Raw genomic sequence first — 24,326 nt, forward strand, 5'->3', positions numbered from 1 at the left:
TTTTTTTTTTTCTTAACACTGGCCTAAAATACTTTTTATCAACAGAAGTTACATCCTGAATGCAGCCGTGAACATTTCCATGCCCAAAGCTGTGACTTATCAACAAACCCCTACAGTGGAAGGAGGCTCAGAGGAGAAGGGCACAGGCGATGCACTCATAAATGCTCACGGAAGAATACAAGTGGCAACCACAGCTGCTGTAAAGAAAGCTGAACTTATCTCAATGGAAAAGGGACCTTTTGTTTTAGATTAATCACCGTATCAGTTGACTGATCAACTGGTTGTGTAGGTGGCCTGAGTTAATCAAAAGGTGTGAATGTCTTCCTGAGCCCGCCAGACTAGCATGGGGCTCAGCCCAACATAAAGCATAAAAACTGAGCAACCAACAAAATGAACTTTGACAAGAGCTACGAGCTTGAGCTGGCTTCAACCCGGTGATTGGAGATACCCAGCATCATGATGGTGAGCATATAGAGACCAGTAATGGGAATTTCATTTGTATTGTGATCCAGCTGGATGTTGCAGCTGCTATATTGTGCTTGTACTGTGACTGCTGCTTCACTCTGCTAAATCAAAATCCTGTCTAACATCAAATGTCTTCAAAAAAGTAAATTTGGTAACAACACGTTAAACCCTTCTCATGTGGAATATCCAAAAGAGCCCACACAATTGTGTATTGGACAAGAGAAGCACCAGGACTGCAAGGCAGCATGGTCAGGAAACACCTCACCACGCAGTATGCGTCTCCAGGGGGCTTGGTTTACTCAAGACAACACACATAGCAGTGTAACGCAGAATGGTTTGAAATGACCCCTTTGTAGCATCGAGGGCAGGTGAGAAAGATGTAAGAAGACGGGCCCATGTGCATAAGACTGTGTACAACCTGTCTACTAATATAAGGCCACAACTTCATGCAAGCAGAAGAGACAGCAGGTGATACTCCTTTCTTACCTTGATTCAGCTTAGTTTTCAGTCGCTTCAACAATACAATGATAATAAGAAACCAACCACCTTGCATGTATCAAAAAGTAAAACTCTAAATATATTTATTATTCAGTTACATTTGCTTTTCATTGCACAAATTTGGTTTTTATCCCCATGTTTTACAGTTTTTTACAAAGCTGTTAGGAGTTTTAGAAACTGTTAAAATGATCACTTAAGTCTATTTAGGCACAGTTCATTAACGCATAACTCCATTTCCTCCACTTTTTTTCTCTGTGTGAAAGATTTATGGTTGCGTTTAAGCTCCAAATTGAAATACATTTCACAGTCTACGCTTTTATGGGCATACTGTCTATAAAAGAAGTTTTGATTAAATAGTCTCGCCTTACCAAATGTTGCCAGCAAAGCCTAAATGAAAGCAACTTCTTTTCCAGTAATGTGGAAATCAACATAACCCTAAGATAAGAACTATGGTGGCCAACCATTTTCTATGCTAGCCAGTCATAAGATAACAAAGAAGTAGTCCTCAAGAGGATTTAAAAATCCCCTGGAAAAATTACTTTAACTTGGAAATAATTTAAATAATTTATTCTGTATGAAAAATAAGCAAAAAAAAATCCAGCAAATGAAACACATATGGTGACAAGGAAAGTGTCGTATCCCCTGGACTGCTGGGGCTGTGTCAAGTGCTCTCCCTTCTGATAATGACAGCTTGAAAACCAGAGTGTCGTATCCCTGGGGCTACCCTCTGTGAAAATGGCTTTGAAGTTTGAAGCTGTCAGGCCCGTTTGACATGGCTGAAAAACTGTGAGCTTCTCGATTTCTTATGTAGCTCTTCTCTTTGGTGAAAAAGCCTGACCACTTCTGGTGTAAGATTCATGTGTGGGTATTAAAGCTCTGTATCTGGGGTGAGCTGCTTTTGCATGTAACTGCATACTGCAGAGTGTTCCCAGGGCACAGGAAAGTCCATTCTAGAGGACCTGAAATGAGTTGAAGTTTGTTTCAACAACTTTGTTATTAATATATTATTTTTTACAAAAAGAGTAGTGTTAAATAAGTGACTGATGCTAAAGGTCTCTTCCTGAAGAACATGAACAACCACTCCCTCTCTGTAATGCTGCAGAAACAAACACAGTATTTGTTACTTTTTAGCACCCACATTTGTTGCTGTTATTTGGAAATGAACGAAATATTTTTGAAAGCTGCTTGAAGTCTCTGCACCAGAGCAAAAGGGATGCTGAAGTCTTTGTGTGATGCTCATATAAGAATATTTAGTGCCCATGAGCTCCCCACTGGCTACTGCTTTCAGGGATAACCAGAAGGGCACCTCACATGAGCAGAGGCAGTGCACAGCCTTTAGTCCCCTTGCTAAGGAGTCCTGTTTGTGGGAATTTCTGACTACGGAGATTTATTTATTTATTTATTTATTTATGACTTTGGGAAATCATTAGGCTTCAGGGAACGAGCAGGGCATAAGTGTTCATTCCTACATGTGTCACAACAGAGGTGCACAGTTACAGGTTAAACAGCAGTTGCTTGCTCTGCTTGGGTTTAATACATCTCCATAAGCTCTGCGTTTGGGGCAAGGAAAAACATTCCCCCTCGGGTGCTGCTGCTGTGCTCAGACCCCAGGGCAACCGACAGTGCGCTCTCCCACCCCACACCGCGGGAAGAAATGAGAGGAGACCCCCAGGCACCGTCGAGGCAGGCAGGTCTGTGCGCTGCCTCGGTGCTGCCGCTGGCCCGGCTCCGCACATTGCAGGCAGACTGCATAACGCTGGTCACAGGTGCCCGCTCTGAAATCAAGGATGGGACCTGCATCCTGCAGCTGCTCTTGCCCTAAGCAAAGGGCTGGGGAAGGCAGCGAGCTAGAGAGCTGGTGCTGAAGGGCACAGACGAGTCTCACTGCAGGGCTTGGGGAGACAGGGCCCTGGAGGATGCAGAGGGCTGGGCAACACAGCTGGGAAGAGGGAGCCTGCAGCTGTAGGTGGATGCAGGCATGGGACAAGCCGCTGGCACCTGGGAGCTAAGGAAGCAGCAGCCGCGGGCACAAGGACAAGCAATACTCCAGCAACCAGGGAGGGCTGTTCATGACTGGTCACGGTCCTATGATCCTCCTGTGATTGACACCACACTTCTAGCACCGTTGCTGAAAGGTCTGCAGTGGGTTGGGGGTCCCAGTCCTCCCTCATCCTTTTAATCTCTCTTGGCAAACCTCCGGTGCCAACACAGTGCAGCTTTAAATGTTGTCCTCATTTGACTGATAAGCACTGCAGGACCATGGCCCCCAGTTGACTGCAGCTGGTCTTTGGCAGAAGGAGGAAAGAAGGCCACCGACTCAAAGGACCCAGAGACCTCTGCTGCACCTGCAGCTTCTCTGGTGAGAACCAGCCCACACCACCACGCCTTTAAAGTAGGATCTCCAAACACCAACTCTCCTTTACCTATCACAAAAGTGCTGGCCCTTGGCAGCCCCAGTGCAGCCTCCCGCTCGGAGCGGGACTATCCCCAGCACCAGGTCAGCGCAGCCACAGCTTTGCCTAGCCACCCAGCTGCAGGGCCGAGCCGTGAGGCAAGAGGGGTGCATGAGGATCGCTTTGAGCTAGAGGTGCCTCTGAAGCTCAGCTGTAGAGTGGTGTCCCAGGGCGGGAGGACAGCAGCCACAGGAGCCACACTGCTGGGTCTGGGGGTGGGGACAAAGCTGGCAGCTGCCTTCAGTCTCCCATCCTCATGTCATGTGGAAGGGCAGCAAAACAGGTTGTTCCTAGAGCTTAACAGGTGGCTTCTCCAGGACCAGAAGAGCAAGATTTTCCAAAGTCTCTCACTAGCATTAATGCATGAACTTCTGACATCAGTGAGCGGGCAAGCAAAGGGAGCCTGAAGAAGCACAGCAAGTCCATCAATAACTGTCTGGTGATGATTAGGGAAATGTGACCACCACAAGCCAGGGAAGTCCATGCTGCCTGACGGATCAATTTTTCCCCCAGCAAAAGCCCTAGGAGGAGTTATCCGCAGGAACTGGAGTCTGCTCCAGTTCCCAGGGGTGCTAAGAGCTGCAGGCCAACACCCTCAATAACTGCCTGTGTCCGTACAGAGGTTTCTGAGCTCCAGCTCCAGCTGTTTAATTTGGACATCTCTCTGGTTTACCAGCTCACGGAGTCTACGGATTTCTTCCTGTTGCCGGTAAAACATCTGCAAAAGCTGTAAGAAAAGAAACATTTTACTTTCTTTACACTAAGAAAACACAGACTTAACCTGTCAAATGCCACCAGCCTGTCACATCACTTCTGAGAGAAACAGCATCTAAGCAGGAGGCCTTCAACCAACAGACTGAACGCCAGCAGTGCTCCTGCTGTCCACTAGCCTGGGCTGTGAGTGCGTGTGTTTTCTCAGCACCATTGAGTAATGCTACATCTGCTTAATTCAATGCAAAAGACCAGAAAAAATAACCTTCTCAAAGAGAGCCTAGACACAGAGAGTATTTGGAGTCTAAATTCCTGGATCTGCCACATCTCCTACTCTGACCTTGGGCAAGTCCTTTTACTTCTCTTCTTTTTTCTTGTTGATCATGTTCTGTCCTCTCCACTTGGGACTAGCACAGCCTTTCACTATGCACACAGCAGAGCACCCAGCTCTGCAAGGGCTGCTTCTGTAACCTTGGGGCACCAGCTCAGAAACATGCAGAAGAATATCCTTTTTCACACCACAGGGAAATTCAGCTGTAGAAATCCTGCCCCATCAAGCTGCAGATGCTAAAATCTTGTAGAGCCAAAAAGGGCACCTGAGCACGGTTATGGGAAGGAAATCCTTCCAGGGTTCCTAAAAGCAAACAAGCTGCTTGTACTCAAAAATGTCCCTGAGCTGCCAATAATGGGGGGCTTGCAAATCACCACTGAGATCTACCACTGTACAAGCTTTGGTTACTATACAGGGAGGGGGTTGGCCATGGCTGAAGACAGAGCATGGAGCTGCCAGGACCTTTCCTGGAGCCATCCCCAGGAGCAGGCGGCGACCAGCAACCAGCCTCAGTGGCACTGCACTGCCAGGTCCCCCAGCAGTGAGCTGCCGAGGCAGGGGCAGAGAGAGCCCCTTTCCTGTGTCAGGGTTCACAATACAATTAGGCACTTAAGACTACATGGATGCGCCACGGGCCAAGGGAGCAGGGTACACGCACTCCTTCCGCAGGCGTCCCTGCTGCCTCACCAGGCTCTCTGAGTGCAGCTCTCATAGAAGGGTTACACTGCATAAACCCCCTTCTCTTCTCCAGAACCTGGAGGTCACAAGGACCTCCTTGTCCCCAGCCAGCCACCAGGCAGGCCTGTGCCACAGGAATGCCTAAGAAGCAGGAATATTGATTGTTCCCTCCTTTCCAGACCCCCTCAGGTGGGGTGCTGCTGGGTCACATTTCTGCTTGCCATGTGACAGCCAGGGCATGCAGAGCTTCTGCCTCTACAAAGAATGAAGAGTTTGCACTGGCCCGGGTCTGCAAAATAAACCCTCTCCGGATTCTGTCACCTTGTGAACGGCATCCTTTTGCCAGCTGACTCTGGGCTCCCCCCCACAGCCCCAACCCTTCACTCCAGACATTCACACCTCATTTTCAGTTTTTGGTGGTGGACACTCAAATATGTCGAAGCCATTGGAGAGGCACATTTGCTCATTTTTCGGCAATTTATCCTCCACTTTCAGCTGTTTTCTGCTGTCTTCGATCTCACTTGGCTTCTGGATGTCCTCCAGTGGCATCCTTCCTCCCCGACCCTGGTGCTGGCTCAGGTCAGTAGTTTTCATGAGTGGTTCTGGCTCAAGAAGCTGTGGTAAGGAATTCACAGCTCCAGAGCCTGGTCTCAAGGATACCATGAGAGGGCCTAGGGAGGGAGGCAGGTGATGGGTTAGCACTCACAAACCACACTCAGAAATGAGCTGTAAGCAATTCATTCTAACAACCTGCAGGGATAAACCTGGGGGTACCTGACTGGAGCGGCTTCCAGAGTTCACCGTGGTGAATATTTTAGCCACCAAATTATTTTAGCTTACAGCCATATTTGTTATGTATGTCTTTCCTTTTCCTCCCTTCCTCTTTCTCTGGCAGTTAACAGGCCAGAGAGCCAGTAGCAGCTTACCCAAGCCCTGGGGAGCTGAAGGGCTGGGGAGCTCTCCATGTGCTGACCTTTGTTAACTCCGTTTAGCCACTCTTGTGCTGTCAGCGCTGGCTGGGCTCCTGTGGTCAAGGGGTAGATGTCCTCCTGGTATGACTCCGACTGCAAGCAAACAAAAGTCCAGAGTCACTATGTCAGTGAGGTTTTGACTTAGAGGGACCATACTGGATTGTGGTGGAGAAAGAAGTTTGTTCCACCTCAGCACAAAAGTGTCATGAGCACTCACCAGCACGGACATAAAATCTTCTCACCTGCCCTGAGCCTCTCTCCTCCTCACCCCAACTCAGAAGAATTGCATCTGAAGGCCTATTTTAATTCCTGCCAGAAAGGTCTTTACACATCCAGATAACAGACTGGGGGAGGTTGGTGACACAGGCTAACCCAACCCTCATGAACTCAGCATTCCTGAGGATGAAGAAGTGGATACAAAGGATGGACACAAGTCACAATCATCAGCTGATCATCAGCTGACAGAAACTGGCCAAGGAGATAATGTTGGAGGATTGGTAGTTGCAATGAGCATTAGCTCTGCTGCCTCTCTGAATTCAAGGTGCTCATACCTTCCAATGTTTCTGGAAGTAGAGGGCACAGTGCTGACGCTTCCGATGTACCTTTGCTCACACGGTCACATGGGAGCTACCTTGGCTAGCTACAGATTCATGACCTCGGTCATTCTCTAGCCACACTAGCTCTGAGACTTACTTCTACATCACTCTCAGTGCAATGGGTCATGTCTTACACGATGCAAAATAACTGTCTGTAAGACAACTGCACCCACTGGGTAGAGACCTGGGAACCCATCGTTCCCTTTTTCCTGGGGTGATTCTTCTTCCCTCCACAAGGAAATTTTCAAGTCATCCAACATCATCCCCAACCCCTTTCTCTCTTTTGTCATTATGTCGAATAGATGCCACCAACTGAGGAAGTTTACAGCCAGCTAGTCGACCTGACAGTCAGGGAGACCCCTTGTTGCACCCAAGCAGAGCAGATCGGTGAGCACGTCTTACAAAGTTAGCCATTACACAGAGACTTAACTCTGTTACCCAGCCAGGGTTTGTTGGCAGGGCTGCCTCACAAACTGATCACCTTTGTCCCTCAGACCTGGAAAGAGAAAATCCCTTGTTCTACCTACTCTCCTGACCCGAGAGTCACAGAGAGGAGGCACTGCCCCCTTTTTCACTGATATTTGCCCCAGACATGAACATGACCTGAGGTTAACTCACCCGTCGAGGGACAATCATGGAGATGGGCTCAATCAGGCTTTTAGTTGGGATCAGTTTGTAGAAACGGAAAATCTCACAAGCTGACACTTCAAGACCTCTCTTTGGCATCATTCCTGGAGGGATAGCATGAAACAAATGGGGTTTTTCAAACAAATGGTTTTTCCTAGGGGTTTCCCTAGGAAAGTTAATGTCATCCGCCATGGAAAAAGGGTCACCAAACAACAAAAGGAGTCACAGCATCAGCTCCACAGCAGCACGGTCTGAAATCTGCACCCAAAACTGGCTCACTGGCACAAATGACAAGACTAAATAATTCTTTTTCTGTCAGACCACGGAGTTACACACAGGGTCTGTGGTTTTCATGCTAAGCCTCCTGTTCCTTACTCATTCTCATGAGCTGCAAATAGAGTACCAGGACTGAGCAGAACTGGCAGGAGATGCCACAGGATTTGACTATCAGGATCACCAGGAAGAGATTTCAGGACACCTAAACAACACCAGAACAGCTGGGTCAGGCTGAAAGCCCTTCCAGCTGAGTATCCTCCCCCCAACACCGTCCCAAAGCAGAATGGAGTATGAGAAGGGTGTGAACATCTACTTTGTCAGACAGCACCATTTGTGTTTCGTGGACTGGCTAAGCGACACAAGACCTCTAAGTACCTGGTAATCTCAGTGGATTTCTCTCCCATGAGCTTGTACAGTCCAAAGCCTATAGCCATGTCAATTTCCTTAATAAAAGAGATTGCCTCTCCTCGTAGACCTTGCTTCATGGCGTCCTACAGAAGCTTTGTTTTCTACTAATACCAAATGACTTCATTAAACAGTAGATTCTATGTGAAGGACTGTTGCTCCTTACATTACGCATTCATCTACATGTGAATCTAAACTCCAATCCTGTACACTGTATTTTGTTTTGGCAATATTGGGAAAGAAGCTTTTGTGCAATAACCTTAGCAGTATGTTTGATCAGCAGAACAGATCAGGTTAGGGAAGTAGATTTGATTCACTCGGTCCTTTTAAAACCACTTTAAAATCCATTCTTTTCATGGAACAATTTTTCAAGAGACTATGACAACATAAAATCAGAATGCTGTACATTGGAAGGATTATATATAAAGTTGAGTAACGGAGAGATCTTCCAGTTAAGTTTTAAATGATTTATTCCTTTCCAATAACAGTTTTTTGAAGGAGGCCTGCAGGCACAAAATCCAGTGCTGCTAAACATCTGTACCAATGTCCTGGAAGAACAGGATTGTCCACAGGTAGTATGGAGGGGTGGCAAATGGCCCTAAAAACACATCAGTCTGTAGAGGAATATGGCTTACAGGGTAGACTGGAGAAGGTTCAAGAAAGGGCTACCAATGGGGTCTGAGGGCACAAAGCCAAATTCTGTAGCTTGAATGAGTTAACCAGGGGGTAGTATGCGGAGAGGTTAATAAGCAAGGGTCTCCAATGGAGGAGAGATGACGTCATCACAGCAGGTCTATCTCTAAATGGGAAATGCCAGTACAAGGGAAGGTAGGCAAGCGCTAAGAGTGAAGGCATTAAGATGTGGAGCATCCATTACCAGAGAAATCCCAGAGTGGAAAAAATGTCAACAGATTTCAATGCCAAAAATCTTGGAGCAGATTCACAAAGGGCAAGGAGCAGCTTCCACCTTTAAATCCACACTATCCTCCCTGCCACCTTGACCAGGTATGTGAGAGGGGATGCAGCAGTGACTGGTAAAGCTGCCCGGCCCATGCTCTGCTTGTCAGAAGGGACCCCTCCAAGCTGTGACCCTGTAATACCACTTGTGATATATAGGTGAGCTGGGCCAAGCTGACTGTTGTGCATATGTAAACCTGGGTGGAGACTGGAATCTGACCCACTCTCTTTTCTACATGATATTTTGCATAATCCTGGACTCTGATAGCCTCTAAAAAAAGAAGCCACCATCCTCTTGTAACATTAGACATGCACTGCCACTCACCAATTCCCTTCTGTGGTAAATGAGAACGATATTCCATCAGGTAGTTCAGGTATGGTTTCTCAGGGCTTATCTCATAGTACCGTATATTTCCATCACCCTAAAGGCAAAGAAAATGAACATAAGCCAGGCTCTGCTGTTCAGCATGAGGGTCTGAGAAGATTGCCTGGCCCCAGAAGCCATGCAGGGTCAAGAATGAACCAAATATTTACCCACAAATTCCTGTGTGGGAAGGTTAGGGCTCTGCAGTGTACCTCCTCACAGTAAATGTAGTACGTCTGCAGTGGTAAATGTGGCCTGATGCTGCAGCACCCTCAGGCCCCATCCCATCAGCCCATATTCTTAGGTTAATGTGCTTCAGGAGCATCTTTGACCTCAGCCTGACGCAACACAGGCCAGGAAAAGAATCAGACAGGCCAGCATTTGCTGACGTGGAAAGTACTTACCTTTCCCACCACGTAAAGCATGTGCGTGTCTGAGTCGTAGAAGGGAAACAGGAGTCCCGAGGAGCCATCCAGATCCTCCTCCAGTAAAGGCACAGAAAGGTCATTCTGGGCAGGACACAGGAAAAACAGACAGCTGTGATCACCTGTCAGTCACCTCAGGTCAGGGACACCTTCCCTGAACCCCACCCGGCAGCGGCATGTGAGCACAGCCCTACAATGATCCTAGGCAAAGGCCAGCTGCCCTGAGCAGACTTCTTCAAAGCTCTGTGGGTGGGAAATGGGTGCTCTCTCCCTGGCTTTTGACTGAGTGCAGCACCTCAGGACATCAGTTCCTACCACTAGAACAGCTCAGGCACCCGATGACATTTCCGGGGTAGATACGATAAGAAACACTGCCTGCCTCTATGTGGGCTACCAGACTTAGGGAGATGGAGGGGCCTTCGGGGCATGTCTGCATCGCACACTGAACTACCCATGTCCCCTCACTACCTCTAGTCAAGGCAATACCTCCACAGTACTGCACCACCCTCCACAAGAACAGTCTACATCAGCCGAGCAGTCTCCACACTGCACGGAGGGAAGGTGCCCATTGCAAGGGCAAAAGGTCCCATCGGTCTTCTGCAGGTAAGCCATGTAGGAGGACATAGCACACCACTCCATACACAAGGTTGGCATGTCTTATACAAAGCTATCCCTGCACTGCTAAGGGAACAACATCAGGAGGACCAATGGGGCAGCGTATGGCGTCCCATGGCTGCCGTTGTGGCTATTGTCACATAAATATGTATTTAGAACAGGGTTAATACGTACTTTGTCCTGCAGAACTGCCCAGCTGCAGGCTCCAGAAAGCCAGAGCTTCTGTTTAGATGCAATGATGACATGGGTGGATGTGGACCTCAGAAAGATGCCTGCTGGGCAGGTCCTGTGCCAATGCCTGTCCCTAAGGAGGCTGCACATACCTGGCCTCATAGGCCTTCCCATTGTGTTCTCAAACTAAGTGTGGCCAGCTCCTCCAGCAGCTCTCAAGGCAGTGAAACCCTGATGTGAGACCCATAATGTGTCACAGCACTGCTCAGCTTTGTGGAAAGCCTTCAGGCAGCGGCGTAATGCTTTGCCTCTCACATATGCAAAAAAGCCATGCCCAAATATAGCCAAATGGCAAATCATAAACCTGGTCTACCAGCTTTGTCTGGTACAAAGGGTGACAGCACAACAAAGAGGCAAAAGATTGTGCTGTAAGGTGGCTGACGCAGAGAAACAAAGTGAGATGCTGACAAAGGAAAAGCATCTCACTGCATATGAGAGGGGCAGAGGAGAGCAGGGTTTCATAAGGCTAGCAGCTGTCATCACAGCAGATCATGTCTTGGAAGTGACCAATAAGTGCTACCTCAATATTCTACTGTCAGGAATCATCAGAAATCAAAAACACCCCACACCTTTTTCTCCATTGAGGGCTTCACCTGAGTACGCTGTGTCTAGAGCTCATTTCTCTTTCCACTACCAGTAACAATTTGCCAGTAAGACCAGTAAGAGCTGCTTTTAAGTCAGAGCTACAGTGACCACCCAAAGGTCCTTTGAATGATTTCTTCCTGCAGTGGGTACAGCATTCTCTTTGTTTTGGTGGATTTCTATGCTGAAAAGCTTTGAGAGCTTCTTCAAAAACTCATACTTAGTTAACAATGTCATAGCAGTAAGACCTATCACCCATTAAGAATTTGACGGATCACTTCTGAATTGCTGTTATAAACCAATTTTTGGGTATTTGACAGGTGGAAAAGTTAAAGCGACAGCAAAAGAGAGAAAACTGAAGCTGTATGGTTAAGATTGCTGGTCCAACTCACTTGATCCCATAATGCAATTTGCCTATTATTCCACCGAGATGTTCCAGTAGAGAACAGCTTTTTCACGTTTCCAAGGAACAAGACTTTACTGACTCTGTGAGACTTGTAGCTGGCTTCCTATAGGAAGAGAAAGGACACTGTGTGAGTAAAAGATAGCACCTGTGCATACCTACATTTCATGTTACATGAGATCTCCGGTTCAGTCACATCTGAAAGATCTGCTCAGCCTGGCTAAACTACAGTGAGCAGGATTTCATGGGGATCGAATAAAGGTGGCCTAAACTCTTCAGGACCATTCCCAAAAGCTCAATCAACCTCTCTAACTATTGATTCATATATTTGCAAGAGGGCAACCCCTGTTAGTTGTAGGCAGGACTTTCTGTGTACACAAATCTGTGCAAATACGTACGAAACACGGCCAGCTTCACCTTACCAACAGATACAAAGTACAGGCTACAAGAACAACCCTGGCAGTGGGACAAATGTACACTTGCATCCACCTGTCCACTTGATCTCTACAAGCCCCTCCCAAGGCGTCCCACAGAGGACTGCAGGAGGGAGCTATGAAAACAGTGCATTTCAAGAAGGGTTTCAGGGAGCAAGGAGCATGGTAGCAAGATGCAGAAACCCTGTTTTCAACAATGACAGCAAGTATTCCATGAAAAGAAGAAGGCAATAGCACCATCTGGTGCCTTGGGCAACACGGGGCACAGATGCATCTTCTTTAATGGCAATGAATCTACCCAGAAGAGGAAACACTCCAAGGGGTAAGATCAGCTGGACCACAAACTTATGGACCCAACCTACTTGTAGGACTGTTCCTGCACGAGGGTCTATCAGACGTATCTTTCTGTCCCTGCAGGCTGTGGCAAGGAGACTGCCATCTGTGTTGAACGACATGGAGAGGACCACATCTTTGTGAGCATCGAGGATCTTCACCGGGTTCGAGATGACAGCGTCCTTGCTGTCAAGGTTCCAGATCATTATCTGGAGCAAAAGAACAAAAAAAATCAGCCCCTGACCAACTGGGGGCTTTGTGTACCCTATTCACTTCTTCCTCTCTTCTCCTACATGTATAGGTCTTACCATCATAAGTGGTTGTTCTCCAGCTTTTAAAATAATTCCTGGTTCTTACAGCAATATATCAGGGACACAGTGTCTGCTCAGAACGTCCAATATTCTAAAATTTCCTTTGCAACCACAGTTTATACAAAAAAATGGCCAGCATCAGTGTATATATTTGCACTAGCACAAGAATGAAGCCAAACCAAAGTGCATGGCATTGCATATTGTATCCAATCCAGTAAAGGAGAAGGGCAGAGTAGACTGAAGTTCATCAGAAGACTGGAGAATTAGCAAGTCCTTTTGAACTTGTAGCAATGTCCTTCTGCCTTTGGGGTCACCATGGGATTTCCCCCGAAGAAGGCTTCTGAACTCTTTAGTATTATCTTACAGCTTGAAATTAAAACAAATTTCAAAACACCCTGCCAAACAGGGTGTCCCAGAAGGAGCTCTACAGAGAACAGACCCACCTTGTAGTCGTAGCCGGAGCTGAAGAGGATGTTATTAGCAGTGGGATGCCATTCAATGAGGCCCACTCTTCGAACATGCCCAAGAAGTTCCTTCTTCGGACTGGTAATGTTTCTTGTTAGCAAGTGCTTGGGGATGTCCCAGATTTTAACCTGAATGGCACAGGATGGATCTTTGTGAGATTCCCGAGTAAGGAGCTAATTTGGAACTTACCAATAACTATTATTCCCTTGGTATTATTATTCCCTTGGTAGAAAATAGGAATGTTCCTGGCTTTATTGAACGCCAGTCATTTAAATTAGTATCTTTACTTTTCTGTGGGCCTGAAGACTCCTCTTTACCCTCTATCTTTAGCCAGCAGTTCTACCAGTTTGTTTTAACTTGGCAATCCAAGCCTTACACCTGGCCAAGCTGTCAGCACAATTACGAAAAATGATTGCCAAGGGGAAGAAGTAAACCCAGATCTTGCAGACCTTGCCTCTTAACAAACTTTGAGCAGGAACAAGCAAATCTGCAATAAACTTCAGCAAAGAGTCTCAGAAGATATTATAGCAGTGATTGATCCAAGCAGTCATCCACTCAGCGCTACCTGGTAAAAGAACTGAGAACTCCCCTGGTCAGATGACAGCTATAGTACTGTTTGCCCCATAGAAAACTGCACCATTGCTGAACGCTTTGCAAATGACACAGCTATTTGCCAAAGTACCCAGGTGGCCACATGGCAGATGCCCTGAGTGGAGAGACTGGGCAGCACCGCACTGAAGTCTCTCAACATTGGGAGTGTGCTGTCTCATAACACGTCTACCTGCAACCCTGGGTTCTTCTAGAAGGATGCTGCATGAAGACAAAAATCCTCTGTCCTCCTGGGATGGAAGAAGACAATAGAGGAAACCTGCAAAAGGGGCTGAACCTATGAAGGTAAAATGAAAGAGTCTTTCTCACACTAACCCTAGAAGCACAAGTATTTAGATGCTAACAGATAATTAACCCTCTGACTCAATGAAAATTACTATGCTTCTCATAATTTTTATAGGACTTAGCCTGAAGCAAAAGGGAAATGCTCTTTGAAGCAGATAGTTCGTGGAAATTAGCCATACCTGCCCGAGTTTCCCACTGTTTGGCTGATGAGGATCACATCTTTCTAAGCCAAAGGAGAGGCACAAATTCTGGGACCTGCTGCGAAAGATCATGAGCACCCTTCTCAACAGTGTTTATCCCATTGAGGAATCAAGCCCATCAGAAACGTAAGGACTAGTGGAGTCCAGTAGCCTCCAGATGAACTTCTACAGCGGTAAGAGAAAGCATCACACTCTACAGCTTCAACAGCTATCACTAAAGGAATGAGGCTGAGAGAGTAGGAAAGAGAAAAATAGATTGTGTCCACGCTGAGAAGAACTGCCTAGAATGAACCATTCACTCCCCATGCTATGAAATGGTTGGTGGTAAAAGCAGGGAAAAGCCTCTCGCTGGAATCTCAGGATGCATTAAATGGCAGAAATTGCCAGTGCTTAATGTGCAGAAGCAGCAGGTCTTGGAGCCAGACCTGCCAGGCCAAGCAGGAACAATCCATGAGCTGTCTACCGTGCATCTTGAAGACAACCTGACAAAGCGAAGAGTTGCCCCTCTAACCACAGGGGAGAAGATCTTCAGCAAGCTGAATTCATACATGCCTGATGATTTGCCAAAAGGAACAGAAGGGGTAAGAGGATAAGCCCTCTCCCCATACTGTTCAAACTCTCAGTCCCTGGCCACTTGCATTGGCCTCAGTTCTAAGCTTGCCTGAAGCAGCAGTGGGAACTGGAAAGGGCACCAGGTGTTCACAGAGACTATCCAAAAGTACCACTCTACATGCTTCAGCTACACACCACAAAAGATAGCTGTGATACCACCAAGGCAAGCTCCAGAAAGGCTGGTTAATGGTCAAGAAACCTCTCAGGAATGTGGGTGATGGAAATTTCCATCATCTTCACAGAAGCTTGTGGCCTTCCTCAAAAGTTCCAGGGAGATCCAGCCCGATAAGAGTAATCAGATGCGTCCTTGCACACAAGCCAGAACAGTGGCTTATGCTAATGCTCAGAAATGGCAGAGAGCACCAGGCTTTTAACAACAGACTGCAAGGAAGGCTTTGGCTCTAATGTCCAGCCCAGTGGAAGTGGTGGACACCTCTGGGACCCCAAAAACTTCCTCAGACTTCTCTCAGGACAGAGAAAGTGTTGCTGTTGAGATGTCCCAACAGTACGTCCAATCTGAGCTCTCCAGTACACGCCAGGACAAGTAAGACAGATGTTGACCCCATAGAGTGAGTCCAACAGCAGCCACTGAGACAAGGAGGGGATGGGAGCACCACAAATCTGAGGAGAACTGGAAAGAAAAGAATTTGTTCAGTCTGGGAGCAAGAAGGCAAAGGTGAGCTCTTCTGGCTGCCCTTCAACTACATTGCAGGAAGGCACAGAGAAGATGGAGCCAGACTCTTTGGAGGTGCACAAGGAGAGCACCAAAGGCAATGGACACAAATGGCAATATGGGCACTCCCTGGAGATCAGAGGAGCCCTATTTTCCCTAGAAGGGTACTCAACCCTTGGAAGAAGGTCCCAGTGAGGCCACGGGATCTGTAGTCTTGGAGATCTTCCCAACTCCTCTGGACAAGGCTTGGAGCAACCTGATTCAACTGGCCTGCTTTGAGCAGGGCTTGGACTAAGTGACCTCCACAGGTCTAGCTATCAGATACCAGGAAAGACAGTCACACTAAGAAACACAGTCTGCTGTCCTCACTACTTAGCGGGGAGGGAAGAGGTTTTCCTACACTGTGTCATTGTGCAGGGGATCCCTAAGATCCCATTTCCTGGTGCCAGAATGATGATGGGAGGGTAGTACCAAAAAATAGAGTACAGCCACAAACAGCAAGACTTCTTAGAACAACTTTTGGTGCTGAGACGAGTGACAAGCTCAGTGTTTCTATTCTTTAGCCTGGAAAATGATCCAGTGCCAAGTTTCAGTCGGAAATTGGAAAAGAAGGCTGACAGAGAGCAGCCCCTTTGCATAGACCCCAGCGTCCTGGTGGACAATAGAATAAATATGACCCAGCAGCATGCCCTGGCAGGGATGAAAGCTAGCAACATCCTGGTCTGGAACAACAGGAAGACAGCCACTAGATCAAGGGAAGCGATTTTCCCCTTTACTCAGCAATCATTAAACAACAGCTGGAATACTACATACAGTTTTGCATCTCCCAGTGCAAGAAAGATGCTGATAAACTTAAGTGAGTCCAGTGGAGGCCACCAGGAAGCTCAGGAGGCTGCAGCACTTGCCCTGTGAGGAGAAGCTGAGGGAGATGTCCTTGATCAGCCTGGAAGAGAGACAGCCGCAGAGCAAACTGATAGAAGCCTTCAACACTTACAAGATCACTGAGAACATAGAGCCAGGCTCTTCTTGAAGTGCAAGGTGGGAGGACGGGATACAGCAGTCACTAACTACACTAGAGAGGTTCTGACTGCATATAAGGAAAAAAATTTCCTCATGGGAGCGGTGAAGAACAGGAACAGGTTGCCCAGCGAGATGGTGAAATCTCCATTCTTGGAGGTTTTCAAGACTAAGCGCCGCAGACCTGCACAGGAGGTGGGGGTAGAGACCGCCCAAGCTCCCTTTCTACACGAATGGTTCTGTGATTCTGTAACTACAGCAGGAAGCTTCGAAGTTTGTGCTCATGCCTCATCTGACGCTCAAAAGAGAGGTCATGGACGTGCCTTCCTGCCACAAGTCCTTGCTCAGACAGCATGAAAACCTGGCATACGGGTTGGAAGAGAGAATAAAACCCTCATAGGCAGCCCAGAAATTGAATGAAGCCTTCAAAAAAGACATGAATATCCAAAGAATCAAAGGCAAGTCACTAAACAGGAAAGACAATTCAAAGAGCCTAGATTTCCAATTCAAGAGTGATTTTTGGCAGAGCTGAAATAGCAGAGGATATGCACCAAGCCAGGCTGGAGGAAATGACAAGGGAAACCTCCCTGATGCTGTGTGGCAGAGGGTGAATATACCCAGTGGGAGAAAACACATGTGGGATCTCTGGAAAAAAGCACTGTAGGTAGTCAGAACACAGAAGCCAACATCACACTTTCGACAGCACATGGAAAGCAACCTTTCAGTGGGTAGATATGAGCTAAACTGTTCCTTTGTCCTGGTTTCAGCTGGGATAGAGTTAATTTTCTTTCTAGTAGCTGGTATAGTGCTGTGTTTTGGATTTAGTATGAGAATAATGTTGATAACACACTGATGTTTTAGCTTTTGCTACGTAATGTTTACAGTAGTCAAGGACTTTTCAGCTTCCCATGCTCTGCCAGGTGCACAAGAAGCTGGGAGGAAGCATAGCATAGCCAGGACAGCTGACCCAAACTGGCCAACGGGGTATTCCATACCATGTGACGTCATGCTCAGTACATAAACTGGGGGTTGGTCAGGGAAGGGCGACTGCTGCTTGGGAATGGGCTGGGCATCGGTCGGCGAGTGGTGAGCAATTGCATTGTGCATCACTCATTTTGTATATTCTACCATTATTATTATTATCATCATCATCATCATCATCATCATCATCATCATCATCCCTTCCTTTTCTGTTCTATTAAACTGCCTTTATCTCAATCCATGACTTTTACTTTTTTCCTGATTCTCTCCCCCATCCCACTGGGGGTGGGGGAGTGAGTGAGCAGCTGTGTGGTGTTTGGCTGCCTGCCGGGTTAAACCGCAACACCCTTACAAAGATTAATTGAATCTTTCAATTCCTAATAACTAGTCTGCACCTTCGCTGAAGTAAAATATATGACTGCATCTTAATTATACTAACTTCAGCTAAACCATTTATTGCCTAAAACTCAAACCTGATGTGATGTATTCGGTATCTTTTTACAGGTTTGCATTAGCATGAACCTTTGCATCTCTGGAGTCTTTCTGTGATTTCAGTAGGAAAATGCTCATTTCATTTATATCTTTTGCAGAATAGTATGACACAGATTCCTCAGCTACCCCATAACTGATGCAGCATGACTTTTACAGAGTAACTGAGTGCAGGAACAAGCTCAAACTTGCTCTGCAGGGAATTAATCTGAAATAGCCGTTCCAGATTATGTTGTGTGAAGCTTTTATTCTGAAGTAAAGCAAGAGTTTCATAGTGATTAAACTTGAATAGTCATTCCATTTTAAATTCATATGCTGTTTTTCTCATGCAAACACACCCAAAAAGATGCAAGCCCCCACAAAACAGATCTTCCTTCTCACACTGATCTTGGTACATCATCTGGAAGGGATCACACAGGTCTGACCTCAAGAGAAAGACAAGAATCTTACTCTTACCTGACTTTTTTGTAAGTATATATATATGTTTTCACATCTCATCCATGGGCCTTTTGATTTCTTTTTATTTCTTTCCCCAAAAAGCACATTAGCCAGGTAATAACGCAGAGTACAAGCTGGTAAACTTACTGTGGCATCTTCTGAACATGAAGCTATTACAAAGTCATTGAATGGGTTCCACTTGATGTCCAGAACATTCCCTTTGTGCCCGCATATTTTGGGATAATGTGGGTCGAGCTTGCCTGTCTGGAAAAAACAAATATCATCAAACCTAAGGTGAGCCATCGAATTACAGGACATTTTCAAAGAAGATCCAAGCCAGCTCCAGCAAGAAACCTTTCTGCTCGTTATGCTGCAAATGGTCTGGGTGCTCTCTGTCTGTTGAGAATGGGTTTTTGCTGTCTCTGGAAGGCAAGTCTTGATGATATCACTGAAAAGAAAGGAAAGAAGTGCTCAGTACAGTCCTAAGTACACACTGCTATCAAGAAATATGCACACATGCAGCAATCAAGACTGCTGAAGTTAGAAGACAGTATTTGATTCAAACACCAGAATAAAACTTAGAGCAGAAACACTTATGAATGAGTTGAATCTTCCACATTTTTTAAAGATCTCGGGGAAAAAAAACAGAATCTCTTTCAGAAGACATTTCTGATAAGCAGAAAAAAAAAAGTGTTAGCTTTTATTTTTTAGCCTCATCAGCTAGCATTTATTTTATTTTTTAAGCAAAACGACATTTGTGACACAAATTGCAAATGCGGTTTTTCTTTCAACAAGCTATCTATTTCTCTCTGATGGTGTTATCCAGCTATTCACTGGATTCAATCAGCATTCCAAACTCTCCAAAAAATTGCCGTGTTGGGCGGCATCTTCACCGGTAAAAATCCTGCACGAAGTGCACTCAGAAGTATTGAGGGCTTTGTGCCACATGGGGGCTGTGTTGCATCAGGATAAACCCGTACTGGAGGCACAGTCTCTGCTACAAAGTCAAGTCGGTATATTTATCATGTGCTAGGAAGGGTGCTAGGGAATTTATTAACTTTGGAGCAGCACTTCCTTCTCCCTGTCACAAACAGGAGAAGTATGAGGAGCTCCAGGAACCACCTTGTATCCCAGACATCTGTCCAAAAGCAAGGATCAATCACCTAAGGAGAGAAACATGGTGGCAAGCTGGTGGTGCTTACGTGCTTACTTTTATCCCACCTGAAGAATCATAAATCAAAACGAATGCAAATGCATGGCCTCCTGGAAAGCAGACACTTCTGTTAGTGTACTCCCTGCACCTCTCCAGAGGTGGGCCTTAAGAGTGCACAGCAGAGGGGAACCAGTCCTGGCCCTAACCTGGATGTGGCTAGGATGTAATTTTCCCCGCTTCTGAAATTTGTACAGTTTTGAATGCAGAACAGGACATGATGTGTAACTATTCTGGCTTCACTGGAAAGTTGTCATATAGACTGGGTCTAACCTGCTTTAAACTGAACACCCAGAGGCTTTGAAATGTAAAAGACTCTGCTTTTTTAGACTACAGTCTAAAACAATTCCCTTTTATAACAGCGACAATACAAAGCGACTTGGGAAGGCAGAAGAGAGATAAAAGGCCTTTAATAAGCAGTGTTCCCCCGCCCACAGTGTCCTTTTGCAGGCTTCAGGGCTTGGTTTCAAGCTGGCAACTCAATGGGCTGGGCAGCCAGCTCCACAGGGATCCCTTGATCCCTATGGGAACTCCGTCCCCTCCCAGAGCTGGCTGCCTGTCTGCTCCCCACTCCGTTTGGGAGACTCCCAGGCTGCTCTGAGCCCACTCTGCCTGCCCCGTCCTGCAAGGCTCTCCTACCCCACGACCCCAGCAGGCTCAACTGGCCCTGGAAGAGGAGCCCTTGCCCTCCCGGGCACCAGTCCCACCTGCCCCAATGCAACCCTGCAGCCCTGGGACAGAGCAGGACCCACCACACATGAACCTGCCAACAAACATATATGGCAGATAGGGCTGTTGGTCTCAGACGCACATCTGCATGTGGAAGTAAAGCTCTTCATGTGCAGGTGAAATTTCATTCCATAGATCAAAAACTATTTCAGTAACTAGATGTGTTGTCATTCATGCAGAGGTACCTGACTTCCAGTTATCTGCAGAGCTTGAAAATGAGTAATTTTTCAAGCACTCGCTTTCTAAGCTCCCAGCACTTCTGAAATGTAGTCAAACTCAGAGTTCCTTGACAAAAACCACTTCTAGTGGGACAGCTGTTAAAACTCTCCCAGCAGATTTGACTAGGGTAGATTACCATGAGACGGGTCAGCCCCACTTCTCAGGTGTTCTCCAAAGGGCACTAACGCGCCTTGTTGTCACATCATGGCACACCGCTCACATATGGTGTTAGTTAGGTAAGGCCTGAGGGTCATCACAGGTTTCATTTCACAGTTCTTGCCCCCAGAAGGAAGGGAGCAGGGTTTGTGTCTAGGAATTCTACACAAGCACTGATGTCCTCCCTTTCACACCTGGTGCTGACACACTGAAAGACTGGAGACTGCGAAGACTTGGACACAAATATCTCCCTGTCTCTCAGGACTTTGTTCTCATTTTGCTACCCCTTTGCTTTATGCTGCAAAAGAAGAGACAGATGCAGCCTCAATCAAGTCTGGTCATCAGAGAAGGAAATAGGCAGGCCTTTGTCTTTCAAAGGAAGGCCACAAAATTGCCCTCTGAGTCAAGATCCTTCCTTGGCATGTGGTACCTGCCCTTCCCCAACGCATCTGTGTCAGACACCAATCTACATCCAGGCCACATTGTGGGAAAGCAGCTCATCTCCCAGTTACAGTCACTGAGCCCGCTTCTCCTCGGACTTGCAAGATCTACAAAGGCATTCAGTCTGTTCTGGGCAGCAGGCAGCCCCTATGGCCACAGCCACCTCCATCCCTGGTGAGTGTTGCCGTTCCACCCACCTGGCTTCAATGGCACATCTTCATGAGGAGCTAACTGCCACAGAAGACCATTCTCCAAGTGGTGGCAAATATTCAACTAATTCCTCTTCAGGTTGAATGCAAAGGCCTGCTGAAAGGAGGGTATCTATGGCAAAGAGCTCTTCCCCTACATAACTCCTGCTGTTCCCAACCCTACCTCACCCCCCGGCTCTCAGAGAGGAAGAATGGTGCAAAAGGCAAGAAGTGGTATTTATTCCAGGAGAGATGAGAGAGCTTGGTGTCCATGACTCAGCAGGAGAAGAGCAAAACAAACAAGCAAGGAGGCATGGTTAAACGAAGAAAGGTTGAGCCTGCATTCCAGCACATCCTGAGGCAGGCAGCCCCTCCAGCAGCACACACAGAATGAACTCAAAAAAGCATGGGAGGGACAAGGGCAGCTCCCCGAGCAGGTTGTTCATTCTCCCTGGAAAGTGCAGCCCTCCCTGTCCCAGCTACCATCTCCTGCTTTGGCTAAATGTGATGTCCTGGCTCTTGGGCTTTTCCTCCACACTGTGGCATGCTTGGGATGTGGCTGCTCCCTGTGAATCCAGTCAAAAGTAACCACAGATCAGCTGTCCATCATGAGAGGGCAATACTGTCCTAGGCACATGTCTTCAGACCAGGCTGCCTTCAGTGCCCTGGCAGCCGGAGGCACAGGCCAAGAGCTGTCTACCATGGGTCACCATCACAGGGGAAGGTGGCAGCCACAAATACTACCACCAGGAGTGCAAGTCAAAAGCTACCACTTTTCACCATGTGGCACCAGTTTGGAAGTGTATCATGAAAAAAAGTAACTGGTATCGCAGCCCCCACACTCAAGGAACCCCTTTTGGTGGGTGGCTGAGGCCACTCTTCCCCCCCAGCATGGGTCAGGAACAGGTATTCGGAGAACGGCTGTATGAAGCGCAGCACGTACAGATCCTTTCCCTGATCCACCACCAAAGGTCAACCCTCAAGAGACTCCCTGAAGTAGGGGACTGCACCTGAACAAACACAGTTCATAAACCAACTCCTCTCCATAACTCCATCCTATTTTGAACCCCTTAATTCTTCTGGGCTCATCAGCATCTGGAGCAGTGAGCTCCACATCTGAGCTGCAGAAGCGTTCACATCTGCAGCTAACTGTCTTCTTCCTGGTCTCCAGGATGCCCTTCACCACACAAATCAAGAAGAATTGCTCCTCACGCTTCTTCCCCACCCTCTTCACAGTTTTATATATCTTGCTCCTTGTCTTTTTTCCCAGACTGATTGAGGTCTAACCCAAAAAGACTTTCCTCACATGAAAGCAATTTCATATTTTCATTGACGTACTTTAATTATCCTTTTCTGTATCTTCTAGTTCTACCATGCCTTTGACTTCTGCAAGGAGTATTTCAGATCTGGGTGGAGCATCTGAGCAGGTGTTTAGAATGGAAGAATTGCTACTAAAAACTACCCAAGCTGAGAAGAGGTGAGAAGACAGAAGAATTAATAGTAAGCAATGCAAGTACATTCAGCTCGTTTTGCCAACGCTTTGAAAGCTGGGTCCCACCCCACATCCCAAAGTCACCAGCTGCCTGCTTATAGATGCAGCTCTGTGATAAAGACAAGTTCTTCAGCCTCAACAGATCATGGTCGAGCGGGCAGAAATGACTCAGTCAAGAAAAACAGGGTAGTGGTTAATTTTAGAAGGACCATCTCTGAACAGCACCAGTGGTGAAGGAGTTGAATAAACAAAGTCTAGAAGGGCCGGGAACTGTGCTAGGTTCTTCAAGCATAGCCAGTTCACTTTCATCCTTAGCAAATATATATTGAAAAAGTGGCATTACAATAACACCATCAATTAACTTTTAATTAAAGGCTGAACTTTTGCCTTTCATCTGTTCTGCCCTGATTCCAGAGAGCTCATAATCTCATATGGAAGTTAATCCACATTAGTGCATGCCTAATTTTTCTGAAGCAATAAACATCAGACAGGCAGCTTCTCCCTCTCATCAAAACCCATAAACATGGGATTTGTTTCTGAAAGGGAAGTTTTTCCATCATCAGTGCTTGAAGCTTAAGAGCTTAATTGCCTGATAACCATGTCTCCATTCTTTCACAAAGGATAAGGTAGAGCAAAACATACCATATTCTCCTTTGGTCACAGCTGAAGCCATGCCACTAAAGCACCTTTCAGTTTTTGCCCTCTGTATCTACTAATTGCTTTTTTATTTGCCATTTCTCCTAGGACACAAACATCTGAACAGCACAGTTCCTGCTGATTATACAAGAAAGGCAAATGAGAGATGAAATGAAGGAAGGTGTTAGAAAAACTGCAAGCAGCAATGTAAGACATATAAGTACACACATCCCAGGAATCACCTGCCAGGGCATCTGGGCCCCCTTCCATCATTTTGCAATTCGGGCAATGGCATAAACTGAATATCCTCTGTGCAATCTAGCTCCCTAGAAAGCCCAGCTCTCCTCCAGCCTCTTGATGAGCTCGCAAAAGCCAGGACGCCTCAGCAGAACTCACCTGGTGGATGGGAATGACGAGGAAGGCCCCCCCACCCGCGCACTCGGTCACCACTGCAATAAAGTGGGGGTTCACAGCGCAGAAGTGGTTGTCGTGGACATTGCGGGTGATGGGCACGCAGTCGTAGCACTTCTCCTTGCTGGCGGGTTTGCCGTACACGTGGCGGAACTTGGAGCTGCGGTACTGTGGGTGCCACGACATCTGCAAGGGGAAAAACACAACACCCCGTGACATAAGGACCAGCCGAACTGGCAAGGCTTGCAGACTCCCATCCCCCTCTCCCCAGCATAGGCTCACCCTCCCCATTTAGGCTTCTCGCACCAACCCTCAGCCAGCAAAGCATCAGGTGCGTTTTTCTCTGCTGGTCTTCACCCCTTTGGCATGACCTGTCTCTCCACCCGTTGCACATCTGTGATGGAGGAGA

At 47.0% G+C, this 24,326-nt stretch overlaps 1 protein-coding gene across 1 annotated transcript; it reads right to left on the reverse strand.

Annotated features, from left to right (window-relative positions):
* Positions 1-3,918: 3,918 nt before the first annotated feature.
* Positions 3,919-24,103, reverse strand: CORO2A (coronin 2A). The gene is made up of 11 exons (XM_075138172.1): positions 23,903-24,103; positions 18,583-18,699; positions 13,110-13,259; positions 12,385-12,564; positions 11,578-11,694; positions 9,737-9,841; positions 9,294-9,390; positions 7,322-7,434; positions 6,110-6,200; positions 5,536-5,807; positions 3,919-4,143 (listed from the first exon to the last, which is right to left on the reverse strand). Exons 1-11 carry the CDS (start codon positions 24,101-24,103, stop codon positions 4,012-4,014), a joined length of 1,575 nt encoding a protein of 524 aa, XP_074994273.1. The 3' UTR covers positions 3,919-4,011.
* Positions 24,104-24,326: the final 223 nt, after the last annotated feature.

This window comes from Calonectris borealis, chromosome Z, assembly GCF_964195595.1.
Source record: "Calonectris borealis chromosome Z, bCalBor7.hap1.2, whole genome shotgun sequence".
NCBI classification, from domain to species: domain Eukaryota; kingdom Metazoa; phylum Chordata; class Aves; order Procellariiformes; family Procellariidae; genus Calonectris; species Calonectris borealis.